At 41.4% G+C, this 21,201-nt stretch overlaps 1 protein-coding gene across 2 annotated transcripts in view; it reads left to right on the top strand.

The window, feature by feature from the left end:
* The first annotated feature begins 2,793 nt into the window (after positions 1–2,793).
* REC114 (REC114 meiotic recombination protein) overlaps positions 2,794–21,201 on the top strand; it is a 104,120-nt gene continuing 85,712 nt past the window's right edge. For both annotated transcript variants that reach the window (XM_034660699.1, XM_002919701.4), the window contains exon 1: positions 2,794–2,952. In XM_034660699.1, coding sequence (XP_034516590.1) covers positions 2,794–2,952 — 159 coding nt within the window. The remainder of the gene's footprint in view (positions 2,953–21,201) is intronic.

Raw genomic sequence — 21,201 nt, 5'->3', positions numbered from 1 at the left:
GGATAAACTACTGAACACATCACAACATGGGATGAAGATAAAAGACAAAATTATACTGACTGAAGGAAGCACATATAAAAGGGCACATTCAGTATGGTTTCATATATATTAAGTCCAGGAACAGGAAAAGCCAATCTATAGTGATAAAAATCAGAGCAAAGCTTGCCCTTAGGAGTTGGAGATTGACAGGGACAAGGCACTCCTAAAAGAACTTGGGGCTTTTGGAAATGTTTTATGTTTTGTTTTGGATGGTGATTATATGAGTGTATAGAGATGTCAAAACTTGCTTGTAATATCTGTGCTTTTATTGTATGAAATTGTATTGATATGTATTTTATTGTATATGTATTGATACATATTATATATATATATATGTATATCTTTAAAAAAGAAAATACAATGACCGTTAAAAATATGGAGTAATTTGCTCAGTGTTCTGCCCCCTCTCCCCCACTCTCTCCATCCTCCTGCTAGACTGTAAGCTTCAGGAGGGTAGAAGCTGTACCTGGTTTGTTCTCTACTGTATCCCCAGCACCAAGTCCAGCATCTGGGACCTTTTGAAAGCCCAAGTCACATTTGTTAATATCATAAGTTTTTAAGAGCCTCTGTGCATTGTGCTGTGGCTTTCTCGTATCTCCCTTTGCAGACATGATCTGTTCTTGGCAGACGCTGGTGGCCCCAGAAGCTCAAGCACAGGTGCATTGTCTAGGAAGGGAGCTTGCAGGTGGGAACCCAGCAGGGCCCTGGGTGTCCTTGGGCACTGACAGGGTCCCAACTGTGAGCACCATCTGCTCCTGTGAAGGGTGTCTGACAGCATCCACAGCCCTGGACCTGGAAGGTTAGTGCCTCTGAGACCGAATGTCAGGCTCCCATTCCCATCCTCCTGCCTACAAGGAGCCCGTAGAAAGTCACTTTAACCCTGTGAATAGAAAGCACCAACATGTGTACTGCTTTGTAATTTACCAAGTATCTTCCCTCATATGATCTTATTTTATCCTTCCTCTGGTCCTATAAGATGGGTATGTGCTAACCCTATCTTGTAGAGAGGTTAAGTGACTTCCCCAAGGTCACACAACTGGCAAGTGGTGGAACTGGGACACACACCAAGTTTCTAACTATTTATTACTATATTAAATGCAGTAGTGCTGTGTCATTTAAGGACCTTCAGAAGCAGTTTCTGAAACCTGAAATGGAAAGATAAGTAACATATATCCTCTGCCTTGAATGAGATTTATTCCGTATGCCTCTGAAAGATTAACCTGCCTAGACCACCATTATAACAGTGTCACCCTTCCTACACACATTTTCCATGCTCCTTATCACCTACCAAGTAAAATTCACTCTCCTTAGCTGCTGTTGAGTGTTCTTTTTGACCAACTCAATTTTGTGGCCTCATCTTCCTTGAAACACCTTCCACTCTGGCTGGTTATGTCACTATCACTATCTTCATCTCTGAAACTTTGCTCCTCAACCTGTCCTCCGTATTTGCTCCTCAACCTGTCCTCTACATTTCTTTGGGGAACTTTTTCTCGCCCTTCAAGTTCACACTGAAATGCCACTCTTCATCTGAATCCTTAGAGCACATGGTTTGTACCTTTTATGCGGCAGTAGCTATCAAGTATCATGGGTACCTCTCATTGTCTTCCTTGTAAGATCCTAGAAGGCTAGATATATGACTTACCCATTTCTGTAACCCCTATAGTGACCAGTATAGTTACACACTGTGGATATTTAATTAGTGCTTTGTAAAGTGAATAAACTACCACCTCTCTAAACATTGTCCAAGCATTTACTACCCTTTGGCATTTAGTTTTAGAAATTATTTGCATTATTACTCTATTGTATGTGTTTGGTTAACATAGTCTCCATCCTCTGTATACTCTGCTTCTGGTTTGACAGACTCAATGAATACCTAAATTCTTCGCGAGTGGGGCAGACACTTGGGAGAGATTGTGGAGACCACAGTTTCGCCCTGGATGTGTAACTCTGGACAAATCGCTTTTACCCTCAGGACCATATTTTGCCTCCCATCTATTCAATGGGGGCAGTAATCTCTGTTTTGCTTCTTAAATTCACAAGGTTGTTGGGAGGACAAATGAAATAACAGATGTAGAAGTGCTTTGTCGACTATAAATCACCCAGATCTGTCATTTAGCTGCACCTACTGCTTGACTAAGGCACACCTTTTATGGCCGGCGGCATCCCACCCTATAGGTCCTCTCTTTTGGCAAGAACTTGATGGTCTGGAGTATGTCCAGAAGGTCCTAGGATGAGGAGTAAAGACTTACTTTCTGAACGGCGGGTGGAATTGATGCTGTGTTGTGATGGGTTTGGGGTGGGCAGGGACCTTACCATCTGAAAGGCTGCTGTAAGGGAAGTACACTTGTCCACGCAGCCTCGGAGAGCCGGCCTAGTCCCAGCGCGTAGAAGTTACGGGGAGTCAGCCAGTTTTCGGAAACGTCCCAGTCAGAGCTGCCGGCCCGTGACTTGGGCAGCCTGAGGGAAGGCGAGGGCTCCAATGCTGCAGAGTAGAGGTCAGCTACCATCATCTACAAGCGTCACAGCCCCACTTCCAGCTGTTAGTTCCTATCTCCAGCTTGCCCGCCAACAGGAGAAGGCGCACGGGGTCCGGAGTGCCGCCCACAACCCCAGCAGCCCCCTGCAGGAGTCTCCGGGGTCCGCCCATTGGCTTCCACTTGAGGGGAAGGTGGGCCTTGGGCCATCTCGCTTCCTGATTGGTTGGCTGCGCTGATTGGCAGGGCCCCGCCTGCCGTGCACTTCCAGAGGCCGGACATGGCTGAGGCGGGAAAAGAGCAGGCAGGCCTCACGCTGCCGGGAGGAGGGGCGGCTCAGTGGCCTCTGCAGCGGTATGGCCGCTTCATGCCCTCAGGCACCGGAGAGCCGCCCAGGCCTGGTCAGGACGCTGGGGCAGCCTCTTCCCCCACATGGAAGGTGAGCCCTGAGGGCAGGAAAGGCCGAGAGGCGCTCAACCCCAAGGGGGGTGGTGGGAAGGCCTGAAGCCAGCAGGCACACTGGGCCTAGTCCCCCGAATGCCACCCAGGCGGGAGCAGGAGACGCCGCGGCACTGGCAGGACTGGCTAGCCGACAGCTAACAGGAAATATATATATATAATCTCATAATTGGACCCAGTACATTATCAAAATAATTACGCAAAGCAGTAATCCTATGNGGTGGTGGGAAGGCCTGAAGCCAGCAGGCACACTGGGCCTAGTCCCCCGAATGCCACCCAGGCGGGAGCAGGGGACGCCGCGGCACTGGCAGGACTGGCTAGCCGACAGCTAACAGGAAATATATATATATATATAATCTCATAATTGGACCCAGTACATTATCAAAATAATTACGCAAAGCAGTAATCCTATGTTCAACAGATTATTTATTGAGCAAGTTATGTGTTAGACTTTATTCAGGGTGCTGGAGATATGTCAGTGAACAAGATAGAAGTGGTCCCTACCCTCATTTATGTTTTCAGCCTAGTGGAGGACAGAGTATTGATCCAAATAACTTTATAATTATTTAAACCAGTTCCATACCCTATGTGGAAGGAAGGGTTGAATAGTCGCATGACCAAGCTGTCATGCTAGGGGCAGTCAAGCACTCACACAGAAGAAGGACTAAACTTGAATCCTTGCTTTGCCACCGAATTTCTCTGACCTTGGTTGAGTTATTGACCCTCTCTATACCTTATTTAACTTGCCTTAAAATAGAGGTAATTAATAGTATCCACTTCATAGGATCGTTCTGAGCAGTGAGTAAGTTAATATATATAAATTACTTCAAACAGTCCTGGTAAAATTATATAAGGGTTTGCTGTTACTATTTTTTTGTTGTTGCGGTGGTGGTATATTTTAATGCCAAGAGTTGCTAGTCATTCAGTTCCTTTTGGTCTGGTTTGACTGTTGGATGTGAACAGTGAAGTTTTGGATTATGTCCGTGCATGTGTATGTTAGTGTGATTTGGGCAGCAGAGGGTAGAAGAGTAAAAGAACAAATATTTCAGGTAGGGTTTGCAGCAGGTGCAAAGCCCTACACCTGGAAAACCTCAGCACGTATAATGTACAGAGAAAAAGAATAAGGCTGGCACCTAGAGAACAAAGGGAGTGATAGCATAAGATGAGCTTATCTGGAAAGGTAGACAGGTGCCTTGTGAACACTGTCCTAAAGCCAGTTGGAAGCCACTGAAGGTTTTAAGTAGGAGAATTTTCATATTTGAAAGATCACTCTGGCTGAAGTCTGAAGACAGAGTGGAAGGGAATATGAGTAGATTGAGGAAGACCTGTTGTTGCAGGCAAGTGATGATAATGACTTCCGACCAGAGTGGGGGTGGTTTGGAGAGGATGGCAGTAGGGATAGGGAAATTGGACATATTAAAACTACATTTTGGAGGCCAAAATGATAGGACTCAGAGGTTGATTGGATATGGGTGGTAGGAGTAAAGGATTTCTGGGCTTCTAGCAGGAGCAACTGGGTAGAAGGTTGGGGAATGGAAAGCATTGGAGGAGGAGCAGGGGAGAAAGATCCAAGGCTTCAGTTTTGGATGTATTGAGTTAAAATGTGTTTGTGAAGCATTCAGGTGGAGATGTTGAATAAGTAGTTGGGTATACTGGTGTAGAAGAAAGATGTGGGCTGGAGATGAATGTGTCATCAGCATGAAGGTGAAATTTATAGTTGTGAGATTACAGGAGATTTCAGGACCAAGTCCCAAGGTGGCCCAACATTTGTAGGTTAGGTAGAGGGGACAGAGTCACTAAAGAAGATTGACAGGGGACAGCGAGTTGGAGAGGCACCCAGGAGAAAGCAGGTCCATCAAAGCTGCAGAAAGTTATTTTAAGAGGGAGAGAACAGTGAACTTTGTTGAATGATGCTGCGAAGTGGAGAAAAATGATGACTAAGGGATGTCCATTGAATTTAGCAACATGAAGGTCCTTACGGTCTTACCAAGAGAAGTTTCAGTGAAGTGAAGTGGTGGAAGCCAGATGAGGTAGGCTGAAGGGTGACTGGTAGGTGAGGGAGTGGAGCCACCATACCTAGACAATTCTGAGAGGCTTGGCTGTGGATGAGAGTGAAGATGGGGCATAATAAATTGTTTACCAAATTCTCGAATATTAGAGCTAGGGAACTACTTAAAGCTTGAAATCAATATATCTAGAACCATAAAAAAGGCGTTTAGTGCCTAGTTGTACTCTTGTAGAATGCTATATCCTGAGAAATTATATAGGCTGCAAACACAGAAAAGGATGAATAAAGTTACATTGAAGGATGACTGATCTAATATTGTGTTTTGAGGAATATTTAATTTCTGAGACTGCCCAACACGTTCCTTCATTCCTTCTCTTAACACCCCTTCAAACCCTTTCTCCTAAGGCATCTGCGTTGGGTGCATTGGCTCAGATGCATATGGGTAACTCTCGGATTCTTATCCTGCAAACAGAGGCCATGGACATTTGGCTATTGTAAGGAGTTCATTGTTATTACAGTTATTTTTCCCTTCTTTTTGCAAAGCTCTTCATAATTGCTTATGAGGAATGGCACTTTTCAACAGTTTTCAAATGTTTGGCATAAAGCCACAGCTACAGTGACAAGAGATGAAGTTGGCTTTTGCAGTGCTTTTGGAAACTGAACATTTGTACCTTCCTTTGAATCTGTGCTGAAGCATCCTACCTGCTGTGATCAGTTTCAGCCTAGGTCTGTCATTTTTCTTTTTGGAAAAACGAAAGAGAAAACAAGATTTGTTCTATTTTATGTGCACTGTGACTATTGTGCAATAGTAATAATAAAAGATGAGCCATCTAAAGAACTGTACTAAATCCCATGTGAATTTCTTATTTTAAAAATATGTGGTACCTGCAGTAAAAAATATGTGTTAGGTAAAGCATAAAAATATATTATTGTGAAGGATAGAGTCATTCTGGTCATTTTTTCCCTAGGGAACTTTCAAGCTGAACCTTGGTTTAAAGTACTTTGAGTTTTTTCATTTTTTTTCTAGAAATTATAGGAAGAACTAATCTGGTATTGTTCTATATAGTTATTTAATTACAGAGATTTTGTCACGATGGCCGCATGATAGTAGCCACAAAAATGTTGACTCAAGAGAAAATATGGTTAGTACAACAAGTCTCCTAAGGCTTGAAATCCTGGTTGAGAGGGGAGGTCAAGTCTGAGACATAAATATTATATATAGAACATCTTATATATGTATATCTATTTGATTCATTTGTCTGAATTGAATTATTCTTACAAAAAGTAACTATCTGGAGATAAATTAACCAACAGTTTGGAAGCAAATAAGCTTTTTATAATACTGTAAAAAAAAGTGTGAAAAAAATCAAGGGTTTAGAACTATGCTACTCAGACTTCATTGTGCATAGAAATCACAAGGGGATTCTTTTTTTTTATTTTAATGATTTTTTTATTATATTATGTTAATCACCATACAGTACATCCCCGGATTCCGATGTAAAGTTCAATGCTTCATTAGTTGCATATAACACCCAGTGCACCATGCAATACGTGCCCTCCTTACTACCCATCACCAGTCTATCCCATTCCCCCACCCCCTTCCCCTCTGAAGTCTTCAGTTTGTTTCTCATAGTCCATAGTCTCTCATGTTTCATTCCCCCTTCTGATTACCCCCCTTTTCTTTATCCCTTTCTTCCCCTACCGATCATCCTAGTTCTTATGTTCCATAGATGAGAGAAATCATATGATAATTGTCTTTCTCTGCTTGACTTATTTCACTTAGCATTATCTCCTCCAGTGCCGTCCATGTTGCAGCAAATGTTGAGAATTCGTTCTTTCTGATAGCTGAGTAATATTCCATTGTATATATGGACCACAGCTTCTTAATCCAGTCATCTGTTGAAGGGCATCTCGGCTCCTTCCATGATTTGGCTATTGTGGACAATGCAGCTATGAACATTGGGGTGCATATGGCCCTTCTCTTCACTACATAACAACAGAAGTTCTTAATGAGGTACTTTCACATGTTTGGCACAAACCTCTGTCAGGGAGAGCTTTGAAGTAACTTCCTAGTATGTTACTAAATTTGCAGTTTCAAGCCAAACCTGCCGAAAGATGAGGGTGAGGATAGGTTGGATCACCCTTGTTCCATTGTGTAGGGCCAGAAGCCTAGTTTCATTCATTTGCACAGAGGTAAGCAGGCTTCAGAAGACACACTAATGCTAACCAAACTCAAAAGAGACTTGATGTATAAACCTAGAGTGTGAGTTAATTCCTTTCTAGTGAAAAATATGATTTTCAGTCATCTGGATAATTTTATTTGCCAACAGTGTGTTCCTTCAAGGGGATTCTTTTTTAATGCAAATTCCGACTCAGTATGTCTGGTACACGGAACAAAATTCTGTTGTTCTAGCAAGTTTCCAGGTGATGCTGATGCTGCTGGTTCTAGGACCATCCTTAGAGAGGCAAGGGTTTAGAAGAACTTGCATGAAATGGGCAGCCATACAGTAAAATTAATAAAATGAATTCATGGAGTTATGAAGTAAGGCAGGATTCATAATGAATATGCAAATGTCTTGTTAATAGGGTTAATATTTAAGCCATCTGTCATTTAAGTGGAATGAGCAAATGAAATACAAACTTGAACTTGGTTTTAATTCCTTACATCTGTTAGCCCAAGCCTTTCTGAAAAGATTATCATAATAACAGATTGGTCCATTTTGTGTATTTTGTATCTGAATATAATTTAGCCTACTAATTTGAGAATAATTTTGAAAGGTGATGTTAAATTGTAGTTTGCTTTTAAATTAAACTTTTATCATGTTTTTCAGATTCCAGGATATCTTAGACATGCCCTAATTGGTTGAACCTGACAATTTCCTATTTTTTCCTTTCAAAGGGAAAAAAAATCAACCTTTAATTTTTATAGGAGGAACTTAAAATAATTGCCCTACTTAGAAATTAAGAAATAGAATATGAAGTTTGTACTTGAGATGAACTTCTAAATGCAGATTCAACATAAGATATACTCTCAACAGTGTCCTTTTATCGTTGCATTCCTAGTGCCTGCATATTAACTCGCAAGTGGTTGCTTGTTGCTCAGTGAATGTTTGAGTGTGTACTAACTTTTCCAAACTTTCCTTACGATACTGTGATAATTATGGCATGATAGTTACTATTTATTAGGTGTATACTTTGGTTTATTTCTTACAGAAGTCCTATGAAGCAAATATTGTCATACCGTTTTATAGATAGGTAAACTAAAACTCAGGTTCAGTGGCTTGCCCAGGAACACAGGGATAAGTTAAGGAGAAGGAATTTATTCAGAGCCTGGTTTTCCTGTTTGTCTTCAAAGTGTTAACATTTTATATAGGGAATAGCACTCCAATTATGGAGATGAAGGATTTTGAGATTCACACAAAAAAGCAAATGATAAAAATGATAGTAGTTTTTTTTTTAAGGAAAAATGTGAGATTCAGTAAAACCCAAAGAAAATGATTTTTAAAATAGTGAAATAGTAGTTCTTCTTTACATGTGTGGTAAGTTTTGATTGGATGCCTGATGTTGTGAATTTTGCCCTGTTGGATGCAGGATATTTTTGTGTCCCTATAAATATTCTTGAATTTTCTGGGATAAGTTATCTGGAAACAGTTTGATCCTTTCAAGTCTTGCTTTTAAGCTTTGTCAGGTGGGACCAGGGCAGCATTTGACCTAAGGCTAATTTTTTTCTCACTCCTGAGGCAAAACTCTTCAGGGTTTTCTACCCAGTGCCCTGTAAATTATGAGGGTTTTCACCCTAGCTGATGACAACGGGCACTATTTCCTGCCCTATGTGAGGTCTTGGGATTGTTCCCTTAAATCTTTTCAAGTGGCTCTTTGCCCAGCCTCACATACGTGTATATATAACGACGAGTTGAGGAATCTCTGCAGGTGTCGGGAGTTTTCTCTCTGGTGTTCTGTCCTGTGAACTGTAGTCACACTGTCCTCCCTGGACTCACAGCTCTGTGCCCTCAACTCAGGGAAACCTCATCCTGTTCTGCCTGGGCTCCTTCTCTTGGTACTTTGGCCTGGAAACTTTCTCTAAGAAGTAATCTAGGGCAGTTATAAGGCTCACCTCCTTTGTTTTCCATTATTATCTCAGGAGTCATGGTTTTTATTACCTGACATCCAGTGTCTTGAAAACTGTTGTTTCCTCTAATTTGTTCTGTTTTTTTAGTTGTTTGAGGCAGGAGGGTAAGTTTGGTCCCTGTTACCTTGTTGGCCAGAAATGGAAGTCCATAGTGGGTCATTTGATTGAGTTCCCCTTGGTCATTTTCCACTTCAGTTCATCAGTCTGACAAAATAATATTAAATTGTCTACTGGCTGCTTAGCATTTAGTTAGGCACTGGAGAGGCTATGGAACTGTCCTTGTGTTTCATCACCATCTTAAAATATCGGAGCACTCAAGCACAGGATTATAAGAATGGGGAGGGCCTGATCATAGAGCAGTGTTTCTCAAGGTGTAATGGGCTGACTGCTTTCAACAGTCTCTTGGGGCGCTTGTTGAAAATGCAGTTTCATGATTCCTGTGCTAGACCTAATGAATCAAAATCTCTGGGGGTGACACTCTAGTTATGTTTACATACTGCAGTCCATCCTCATGCCCCAATTCTGAAGAAAGTTGGGGATGAGGGAATAATTGACAAAGTAATACTGATACTATATGGCTCTTTACAATTTGTATTTTCGTCAGCCTCTTCCAATTTAATTCTCACCACTCTTTAGATCTCTCTTACTACCATTTTATAGAAGAAGCTGAGGCCTGCCTAGGTTAAATGGCTCGTCAAAGATTTACATAGGAAGTAGAACTCATTCTAAAACTCAGGTCTTCCTCAAGCCAGTCCTCATTGTGCTGTACCCCACCCACTTTCTACAGTGGTATTTTCTCTTATGTGGATGTAGGAGTCTCATTGAGAGTTATTGTTTCATGCAGCTTGTGTTTTTTTTTTGAAGAGTTAACAGGTTATATTTTGTCTTAATTAGGATTGATATTGACTCTGAGTAACAGAAAATATGAAATACAGTGGATTAAATACGGTGAAAATTTACTATTCTCCACATGAAAGTGCAGGGCTGGTATGACATTCCACAATATCAGGAACTGAGGAGCCTTCTGTTTTGTTCCTCTGCCAGGCGTGGCCATGGTCTAATAGTCCAAGATAGAAGTGATATCTAGACAGCTTGGTGGAGAAAGGGATCAAGAAGTAACAAAAGGGGGTTGCCTGGGTGGCTTGGTTTTTAAGCCTCTGCCTTTGGCTCAGGGCGTGATCCCCGGAGTTCTGGGATCGTGTCCCTCCTCCGCTGGGAGCCTGCTTCTTTCTCTCCCACTCCCCTGCTGTGTTCTCTCTCTCGCTGGCTATCTCTCTGTCAAATAAATAAATAAAATCTTAAAAAAAAAATTTTTTTTTAGAGAGGGAGACGGGAGGGTGGGACAGAGGGCAAGAGGGAGAAAGAGAACCTTAAGCAGTCTCCACACCCAGCACAGAACACAATACTGGGCTCTATACAGCAACCCACGAGATCATAACCTGAGCTGAAATCAAAAGTCAGTCACTTAACTGACTAAGCCATCTAGACACCCCCTTTTCTTTCTTTTTTTTTTTAACTTTAGATTAGTGTCATAGTACAGTCTTGCCCAAATACATGCATATAAAATATTAGAAGACTGATTTAACCAGTGTGTAAGCTGTGCCTAAAAAGCCAACTTGTAATATAGGCAAGTTATATATTTGAGTGTGTCTTACCAGATTGATGTTGAAATACCACAATAGACAGAGGTCAGGTTGATGTAAATCTTTTTCACCCCATTTTATTGAGATATTATTGAGTTTTAGGTGTATAACATAATGATTTCAAATATGTATATATTGTGAAATGATTACCACAATAAGTTTAGTTAATATCCACAACCTTACATAGTCACAAATGTTTTTCCTTGTGTTGAGAACTTTTTTAAAAAAGATTTTCTTTATTTATTTGAGAGAGAGACAGAGCATGAGCAGGGGGAGGGGCAGAGGGAAAGGGACAAGCGGACTCCCCTTTCAACGTGGAGCTCTTCACAGGGCTTAACGGAGGGGTGGGGAGAGGTTGGATCCCAGGACCCTGAGATCATGACTTGAGTGGACAGAACCACCCAGGTGCCCTAGTGATGAGAACTTTAAAGATCTATCCCCAGCAATTTTCAAATATACAATACAGTATTGTTAGCTATAGTCATCATATTAACATCCCCAGAACTTATATGTGGAAGCTTGTACCTTTTGATCATGTTCAGGTATTTTGTCCACCCCTCATCTCTATTCTCCACCAATCCGTTCTCTGCTTCTATGAGTTTGGCTTTATTTAGGTTTCACATGTAGGTAAGATACCAGTATTTGTCTTTCTGTGTCTGGCTTATTTCACTTAGTATAATGCCTTCAAGGTTCAAACATATTGTCGCAAATGGCAGGGTTTCCTTCTTTTTATGGCTGAGTAATACTCTATTGTTTGTATATATATATATATATATGTCTCAGATTATCTTTATTCTTTCATCTGTCCAAGTCTTGACTATTACAAACAATGCTGCGGTGAACGAGGAGGTGCATATATCTCTTCAAGATAGTGATTTCATTTCCTTCAGGTATATACGTAGAAGTGGATTTGCTGGATCATGTGGTATTTCTTTGAAAAAAATTTTTTTGAGGAACCTTTATATTGTTTTCCTTGTGGTTGTACCAATTTATATTCTCACCAACAGCATACAAGTGTTTCCTTTTCTCCATATCCTTGCCATCATGTGTTATCTTATGTCTTCTTGATAATAGCCATTCTAACACATGTGAGGTGATAACTCGTGATTTTTCATTTATATTTCCCTGATGATTAGTGATATTGAGCACCATAATATGTATCTTTTGAACATCTTTGGGAAAATGTCTTTTCAGGTCCTTTGCCCATTAAAAAATTGGATTATTTGCTTTTTTGCTATTGAGTTACATGAGTTGCTTACATATTTTTGGATGTTGAGCGCTTGTTAGATATGTGGTTTGCAAATATTTTCTCCCATTCCATGGTTGTCTTTTCATTTTATTAATCATTTCTTTTGCTGCGCAGAAACTTGTTAGCTTGATGTAGTCCACTTGCCTATTTTTGCTTCTGTTGCTTGTGCTTTAGGTATCATATCCAAAAAATCATTACCTAGACTAGTGTCAAAGAGCTTTTTCCCTATGTTTTCTTTTAGAAGTTTTATGGCTTCAGGTCCTTCGTTTTAGTCTTCAATCCCCTTTGAGTTAATTTTTGTGAGTGATGTAAGACGGGGGACTAGTTTCATTTTTTTACATGTGAATATCCGGTTTTCCCAGCACTGTTTATTGAAGTCTTTTTTCCATTGAGTATTCTTGGCTCCCTTGTCAAATATTAGTTGACTGTATATGCATGGGTTTATTTCTGGGTTCTCTATTATGTTCCATTGGTCTGTGTGCCTGTTTTTATGCCAATACCATACATACTTTTTTTATGACCTTAATCTTAAGCCACATTTAGGTTAGGAACTAGAAGGAAGAGAAGATATGAATATGATAAATGTTTTCTCTGACACCTTAAAATTAATATCTTTTTCTGTGATGACTTGGTCATTAGAGATAACATTTTTCTTTGAGCTTTCCATATTGTGCTAATGTGAACATTCCAGTAAAATGCTAAATCATCATTCATTAAAAATATTTCCCAAGAACCAGAAATAAGTAATTTTTTTCCTCAAACGTCTAGATTATATTAGGCATTGTGATATTTGGAATTTGTAGAGTTAGGACAGTGCATGTAGTATCCTTGTCCTTAGCAGTAAGTTGAATACCTTTACTTAATCATACTTATACCTAGTCAACAAAGAAAATGGAAGCCTCTTGTAAAACTTTTTGTTATAAAGAAATTAAAACATAAAGATACAGAAAATAATGTAGTAAACCCACATGTATGTGTCACCAGCTTCAACAGTCTTCAGCTCACGACCAGTCTGGTTTCCTCTATACCCTATCCATGTCCATTGTGTTATTTTGAAGGAAATTTCAGATATCATACCATTTTATCAATTATTTCAATTATCTCTAAAAGGTAAGGACTTTAAAAAAAAAATCAAACCATTTTTGCCCTAAAAAGTTCCTTGATATTATCAAATATTCAGTGTTCAAATTTCTAGTAGTCTCTTAAGTGTCATAATTCTCTTTCAACAGGACCATCCATTGTGATTGCTATATCTTTTAATCTCTATGTTTTCTTTGATGTGTTTCCCTGACCCACCTTTCTCCCTTCCTTGCAATTTGTTGGGAAAAAAACCAAAAAAAACAAAAAAACAGATTCTACAGAGTTTTTGACAGTGTGGATTTTGCCTACTGCATCTCCGTGGTGCAGTTAATATGATCCTTTGGCCTCTGTATTTCTTGTGAATTGATAGTTGAAGCTGGAAGTGTGATCAAGTTCAGGTTGGGTTTTTTTGCTTTTTTTTTTTTTGGCAAGAGTACTTAAAGGGGTTTGGTTTTCTTCCTGTTGGAAGTATGTAGTACCTGGTTTATTTCTCTTTGTGATGTTGCAGCTAGAGCCTAGAGCGCTGGAGCTGTTAATTAGGAGTTGCTAAAGTTGATAATCTAATTTTACCGTTTTTTTCTTCATTTATCATTTGGGATATAAAAATATTTCATATTCTTTATAAAAGTAAGAAAAAGTTCTTCATATTTACTAACGTTTACATGGTGATTGGTTTGTATAGGAGAGGTAGGATAAATGCTTAATTCTTTGCCATCATTTATCACTTAAAAATTTTTTTTTAGAATCCTCTAGTGCTGGAGAGTGACTTTTTTATTTTTAAGACTGGAAGCTTTTAAGGTCTTCCTCTATCCTTTCGATTCAGAATTTTTATCAGGATGTGTCCAGTATGTTGATTTCCCCACCCCCCACCATCAATGTGTGGAACTTGAACCCCTTGTATTTTCTGTCTCATGCCTTTCTGCAATCATGGGATAGTTCCTGTTTGTTGAATCATTGCTTTTCCTCAGTCTCTTTCTCCCCCTCCGCTTTATTTTATTTATTTTTTTTAATTTTATTTTATTATATTATGTTAATCACCATACAGTACATCCCCAGATTCCGATGTAAAGTGATGCTTCATTAGTTGCGTATAACACCCAGTGCACCATGCAATACGTGCCCTCCTTACTACCCATCACCAGTCTATCCCATTCCCCCACCCCCTCCCCTCTGAAGTCTTCAGTTTGTTTCTCATAGTCCATAGTCTCTCATGTTTCATTCCCCCTTCTGATTACCCCCCTTTTCTTTATCCCTTTCTTCCCCTACCGATCATCCTAGTTCTTATGTTCCATAGATGAGAGAAATCATATGATAATTGTCTTTCTCTGCTTGACTTATTTCACTTAGCATTATCTCCTCCAGTGCCGTCCATGTTGCAGCAAATGTTGAGAATTCGTTCTTTCTGATAGCTGAGTAATATTCCATTGTATATATGGACCACAGCTTCTTAATCCAGTCATCTGTTGAAGGGCATCTCGGCTCCTTCCATGATTTGGCTATTGTGGACAATGCAGCTATGAACATTGGGGTGCATATGGCCCTTCTCTTTACTACGTCTGTATCTTTGGGGTAAACACCCAGTAGTGCAATGGCTGGGTCATAGGGTAGTTCAATTTTTAACTTTTTAAGGGACCTCCACACTGTTTTCCAGAGTGGCTGTACCAACTTGCATTCCCACCAACAATGTAGGAGGGATCCCCTTTCTCCACATCCTCTCCAACAATTGTTGTTTCTTGCCTTGTCTATCTTTGCCATTCTAACTGGCGTAAGGTGGTATCTCAGTGTGGTTTTGATTTGAATTTCCCTGATGGCTAATGATTTTGAACATTTTTTCATGTGTCTGTTAGCCATTTGTATGTCTTCATTGGAAAAGTGTCTGTTCATATCTTCTGCCCATTTTATGATTTGTTTATTTGTTTCTCGTGTATTGAGTTTGAGAAGTTCTTTGTAGATCTTGGATACCAGTCCTTTATCTGTGGTGTCCTTTGCAAATATATTCTCCCATTCCGTGGGCTGTCTCTTAGTTTTTTTGACTGTTTCCTTGGCTGTGCAGAAGCTCTTTATCCTGATAAAGTCCCATAAGTTCATTTTATCTTTTATTTCTCTTGCCTTTGGAGATGTGTCGTGAAAAAGGTTGCTCTGGCCGATGTCATAGAAGTTGTTGCCTATGTTCTCCTCTAGAATTTTGATGGATTCCTGTCTCACATTGAGGTCTTTCATCCATTTGGAGTTTATTTTTGTGTATGGTGTGAGAGAGTGGTCAAGTTTCATTCTTTTGCATGTAGCTGTCCAATTTTCCCAGCACCATTTATTGAAGAGACTGTCTTTTTTCCACCGGATGTTTTTTCCTGCTTTATCAAAGATTAGTTGCCCAAAGAGCCGAGGGTCCATTTCTGGGTTCTCTATTCTGTTCCATTGGTCGATGTGTCTGTTTTTGTGCCAGTACCATGCTGTCTTTGTGATCACAGCTTTGTAGTACAGCTCGAAATCCGGCATTGTGATGCCCCCAGCTTTGTTTTTCCTTTTCAACAGTTCCTTGGAGATTCGGGGCCTTTTCTGGTTCCATACAAATTTAAGGACTATTTGTTCCAGTTCTTTGAAAAATGTCCTCGGTATTTTGATCGGGATAGCATTGAAAGTGTAGATTGCTCTGGGTAGTATGGACATTTTAACTATGTTAATTCTTCCAATCCATGAGCATGGAATATTTTTCCATCTTTTTATGTCTTCCTCAATATCTTTCAAAAGTGATCTATAGTTTCTAGCATATAGGTCCTTTACGTCTCTGGTTAAGTTAATTCCAAGGTAACGCATGGTTTTTGGTGTTATTGTAAATGGGATGGATTCCCTAATTTCTCTTTCTTCAGTCTCGTTATTCGTGTATAGAAATGCAACTGATTTCTGGGCATTGATTTTGTATCCTGCCACCTTACTGAATTGTTCTATAACTTCTAATAGTTTGGGAGTGGATTCCTTTGGGTTTTCCATATAGAGTATCATGTCATCTGCAAAGAGAGACAGTTTGACTTCTTCTTTGCCGATTTGGATACCTTTGATCCCTTTTTGTCTTCTGATTGCTGTTGCAAGGACTTCTAGTACTATGTTGAATAATAGTGGCGAGAGTGGGCATCCTTGTCGTGTTCCTGATCTTAAGGGAAAGGCTTCCAGCTTTTCCCCATTGAGAATAATGCTTGCAGTAGGCTTTTCATAGATGGCTTTTATGAGATTGAGAAATGTACCCTCTATTCCTACACTCTGAAGGGTTTTAATCAGGAAAGGATGCTGTATTTTGTCAAATGCTTTTTCTGCATCAATTGAGAGGATCATATGGTTCTTGAGTCTTTTCTTGTTGATATGATGTATCACATTGATTGATTTGCGAGTGTTGAACCATGCTTGCATCCCAGGTATGAATCCCACTTGGTCATGATGGATAATCCTTTTAATGTACTGTTGGATTCTATTAGCAAGGATCTTGTTGAGGATTTTGGCATCCATATTCATTAGAGAAATCGGTCTGTAATTCTCCTTTTTGAGGGGGTCTTTGCCTGGTTTGGGGATCAAGGTAATATTAGCCTCATAGAATGAGTTTGGTAGCTTTCCTTCTGTTTCTATTTTTTGAAATAGCTTTAGGAGAATAGGTATTATTTCTTCTTTGAATGTTTGGTAGAATTCCCCAGGAAAACCGTCTGGGCCTGGAGTTTTATTATTTGGAAGGTTGTTTATCACTGACTCAATTTCTTCATAGTTAATTGGCCTATTTAAGAAATCTATTTCTTCCTGTTTCAGTCTTGGTAGTTTATAGGTTTCCAGGAAGGCCTCCATCTCTTCCAGATTGTTTAGTTTTTTGGCATATAGCTGTTGATAAAAGTTTCTAATAATCCTTGCAATTTCAATGGTGCTGGTCGTGACCTCTCCCTTTTCAGTCATAATTTTAATAATCTCAGTCCTTTCTCTTTGTTTTTGGACAAGTTTTGCCAGTGGTCTATCAATTTTATGGATTCTCTCAAAGAACCAGCTTCTAGTCCTGTTGATCTGCTCTACTGTGGTTCTGGTCTCTAATTCATTGATTTCTGCTCTAATCTTGGTCAACTCCTTCCTTGTCAGTGGGTTAGGCCTGTCCCTCTGTTGCTGTTCCAGTTTCTTGAGGTGAGAATATAGAAACTGCATTTTAGATTTTTCTATTCTTTTGAGTGAGGCTTGGATGGCTATGTATTTCCCCCTTAGGACTGCCTTTGCAGTATCCCATAGGTTTTGGACCGTTGTGTATTCATTCTCGTTGGTCTCCATAAATTGTTTAATTTGTTTTTTGATTTCCTGGTTTATCGAGTCATTCTTGAGCAGGATGGTTCTTAGCCTCCAAGTGTTTGAGTTTCTTCCAGGTTTTTCCTTGTGGTTGAGTTCCAATTTCAGAGCGTTGTGGTCTGAGAATATGCAGGGGATAATTTCAATCTTTTGGTATTGGCTGAGACCTGTTTTGTGTCCCAGAGCATGATCTATTCTTGAGAATGTTCCATGGGCATTTGAATAGAATGAGTATTCTTTGGTTCTGGGGTGTAGTGTTCTATATATATCTATGAGGTCCAACTCGTCGAGTATGGCATTCAAAGCCTTTGATTCTTTGCTTAGTTTTTGCCAGGGTGTTCTGTCTATTTCTGATAGTGGGGTGTTGAGGTCCCCTACTATTACTGTGTTCTTATCTATATGTCTCTTTATTTTGGTTAAGAGTTGGCTTGTGTATCTTGCTGCTCCCCTGTTGGGGGCATATATATTAATAATTGTCATATCCACTTGTTGAATACTTCCTTTAAGAATAATATAGTGCCCTTCTGTATCTCTCTCTATGGCCTCTAGTTTAAAATCCAGTCTATCTGATATGAGAATTGCTACTCCAGCTTTCTTTTGAGGTCCATTTGCGTGGAAGATGGTACTCCATCCCCTTACTCTAAGTCTGAATGCATCTTTGGGTTCAAAATGAGTCTCTTGTAGACAGCAAATGGATGGGTCATGTCTTTTTATCCAATCTGCAACCCTGTGGCGTTTTATGGGAGAGTTTAAGCCATTTAGATTGATAGAGATTATTGACAGATATGATTTTAATGATGCCATTTCTCTTTAAAGTCTTTGTATCGGTTGTGACTTGCTGCTCTGTATCACTCTTGGGGCCTTTTTACCTTTATAGAGCCCCCCTTAATATCTCCTGTAGGGCTGGTTTCGTGGTTACGAAATTGGTTAATGATTGGCGATTTTGGAACGTCTTTATTTCTCCATCAATTCTGAATGACAGCTTTGCTGGATAAAGGATCCTTGGCTGCATGTTTTTCTCTGAAAGAGCTTTAAAAATGCCCCCCCAAGCCTTTCTCTCATTCCAGGTCTCTGTAGACAGGTCTGACGTAATCCTGATACCTTTGCCTTGGTACGTGAGAAATTTCTTTGCCCTGGCCGCTTTCAATACTGTATCCTTGGATCTAATATTTGCGAATTGCACTATGACATGCCGTGGCGTAGGTTTGTCCTGGTTGAGCTTGGATGGGGTCCTCTCTGCCTCTTGGACACGAATGCTTGTTTCCCTTGCTAGATTAGGGAAGTTTTCAGCTACAATTTGTTCAAATATCTCTTCTAGACCTCTGTTTTTCTCCACCCCTTCAGGGATGCCGATGATTCTGACATTGGATCGTTTCATAGAGTCAGTAATCTCCCGTAATCTACATTCGTGGGCGTGGATTTTTTTAAGACCAGCTTCTATTTTCGTTTTTTCTTCTACTAACCCATCCTCCAATTCGCTAACGCGTTCCTCTGCCTCGGTGACCCTGGCCGTCAGAGCCTCTAGTTTTGACTGTATTTGGCCCACTGAGTTTTTAATTTCTGTCAGATTCGCTCTCATTTCTGCCCTTAGGGATTCTATATTCTCAGCAACGCTTTCTCTGATGCTTTTTTCAAGTTTACTCATCATCTTGACCATTGTTGCTCTGAATTCCATTTCTGATAATTGGGATACATCCATATGTATTAATTCTGTGGCCGAGGCCAATTCTGTGGCAGAGGCCACAGACTCATTATCTTTTCTTTGCTGGGGGGGACTTCTCCTTCTCGTCATTCTGATGAAGAGAGATTGCAGGGTTGTCCAGAGCCCAAGTGTTGACTGGGACCCAGGCCGTGCGCCCTTGTTTTATAGAGATCTTAGGGATGTGGGCTTCTTCCTTAAAGAGTTTATTTATTTATTTGAGAGAGAGAGAGACAGTCAGCAAGAAAGGGAACCCAAGCAGAGGAGTGGGAGAGGAAGAAGCAGGTTCCCGGTGGAGAAGCCCGATGAAGGACTCCTTACGGAGCGTTGTGATCACACCCTAATCCGAAGACAGGTGCTTGGTGACTGCGCCACTCAGGCGCTCCGGGTTGTGGGCTTCTTGATTTTTCAGCCTGCCTTCTGGGGGAGGGGCCTGCCTGCCGGTACTCAGAAAACCCTGTTTGGGTAGAGTCTCTGTGTCCCTTGCGAGGGGGGATGGGGATGGGCACCCTGTGAGCCGGTATTTCCGGGCTTTTGTTCTCTGGCGGCTTTCCCTGGCGGTTTGCTATGCCTCTTCTGAGAGAGCAGCAGCGGCTGAAATTCAGCCTCTGTCTCAGAACAGAGGGATCGCGGATCGTTCTCCACTGATGTTCTGGCCACTTTAACTCTGTTTCTGTTGGTGCTGCTCAACCCTGCAGCATCCCGGGCTGTGCGCCCCACACCCGGCGTCCCAGCCCTCACTTCCAGGGCCGGCACGTCTCTGTCCTTTGTGTTTCCAACCCCGCCAGCCGCCAGCCGCCCCGCGCGGGCTCCCGGAGCTCCCCGTCTCAGTCTGGTGTCTCACGGGTGCTGACCGCGAGTCCGCCTGCTCCCCCGTGCAGGTGGCCCTCCAGCCGCCAGCCGCCCCGCGGACGCTCCCGGAGCTCCCGGTCTCAGCCTCGATCCAGTGAGCACACCGGAGCTCCGGAGCTCCGTGAGATGCTTGGTGGTGCACGCTCCCGGCTCACGGACTCAGTCTGCCGTTTCCAGAGTGCGGGTCCGCGGTCCGCCCGCTCCCCGGTGCAGGTGGCCCGCCAGCCGCCCTGCGCGCGCGCTCCTGGAGCTCGCGTTCTAAGTCTGTTGTCTCGCGGGTGCCGTCCGCGAGTCCGCCTGCTCCCCCGTGCAGGTGGCCCGCCAACCGCCAGCCGTCCCGCGTGCGCTCCCGGAGCTCCCTTCTCAGCCTGCTGTCTCAAGCGTGCGGGTCCGCGGTCTGTCCGCTCCCCCTTGCAGGTGGCTACCGCTTCCCGGCGCCCTGACACGGCGGCTCCCTCCCCCTTCTGTTTAGCTTCCGATATCTGTGCGCGGTTTCACGGCTCCCCGCTTCGTACCTCGATACTCAGCGCTGGAGATGTTCATTTGTAGAGATCCAGATGTATCTTCCTGCGTCTCAGGCTGATTCCGTGGATATTCCTGCTGGTCTGGTACCTATCCAGCTCAACTCAGGGGACCGGCTGAAAAAGGGGTCCCCTACTCTTCTGCCATCTTAACCTCCCTCTCCCCCTCCGCTTTAGCTGTTATTAACATTTATTCTGGATCTGAGTCTTTGCTCCATATTATCTTATCTTACACACATGAGTTCTTCCTCTTTGTAGTTTTGCTCTGTGTTTCTAAATATTTTTCCTACTTGCTTTTTCAGACCATTAATTTGGTTTCAACAATGTCCATCCTGTTCTTCAATTAAGCAATTGAGTTTTTTCCTTAGTTTTTATATTTATAAGTCATATATTTAGCTCTAAGACTCTGCTTAAGCGTTCTTAATTATATATATTACTGTAATTATGTGTGTGTGTGTGTGTGTGTGTATTTTGTTTGTTTTTGTTTTTTGTTCAGGCTGTTGTGCATCTCCTTTGACAGTTTTATTCCACTAGGAGCCACCTATTCTGGGTTTTCTGTTTGTTCTTCATTACTTTAGCCTACTGGGTATATTGTTATTTTCCTTTGTCTAACTTATACTTCTTTTTACCCTTGTGGCTCAAGTCCTACGGTGAATGTATATCTTAAGTGGTAAATGTTGGGAGGCATATGAGTCTCAGCCTTCTGGGCCTTCTGCAAAGGAGTAGGAAGGACTCCTCTAAGT

Source organism: Ailuropoda melanoleuca, chromosome 5 (genome assembly GCF_002007445.2).
Source record: "Ailuropoda melanoleuca isolate Jingjing chromosome 5, ASM200744v2, whole genome shotgun sequence".
Taxonomy (NCBI): domain Eukaryota; kingdom Metazoa; phylum Chordata; class Mammalia; order Carnivora; family Ursidae; genus Ailuropoda; species Ailuropoda melanoleuca.
Note: the sequence above shows the minus strand (reverse complement) of the source record. Positions and strands in the feature narration are given on the sequence as shown.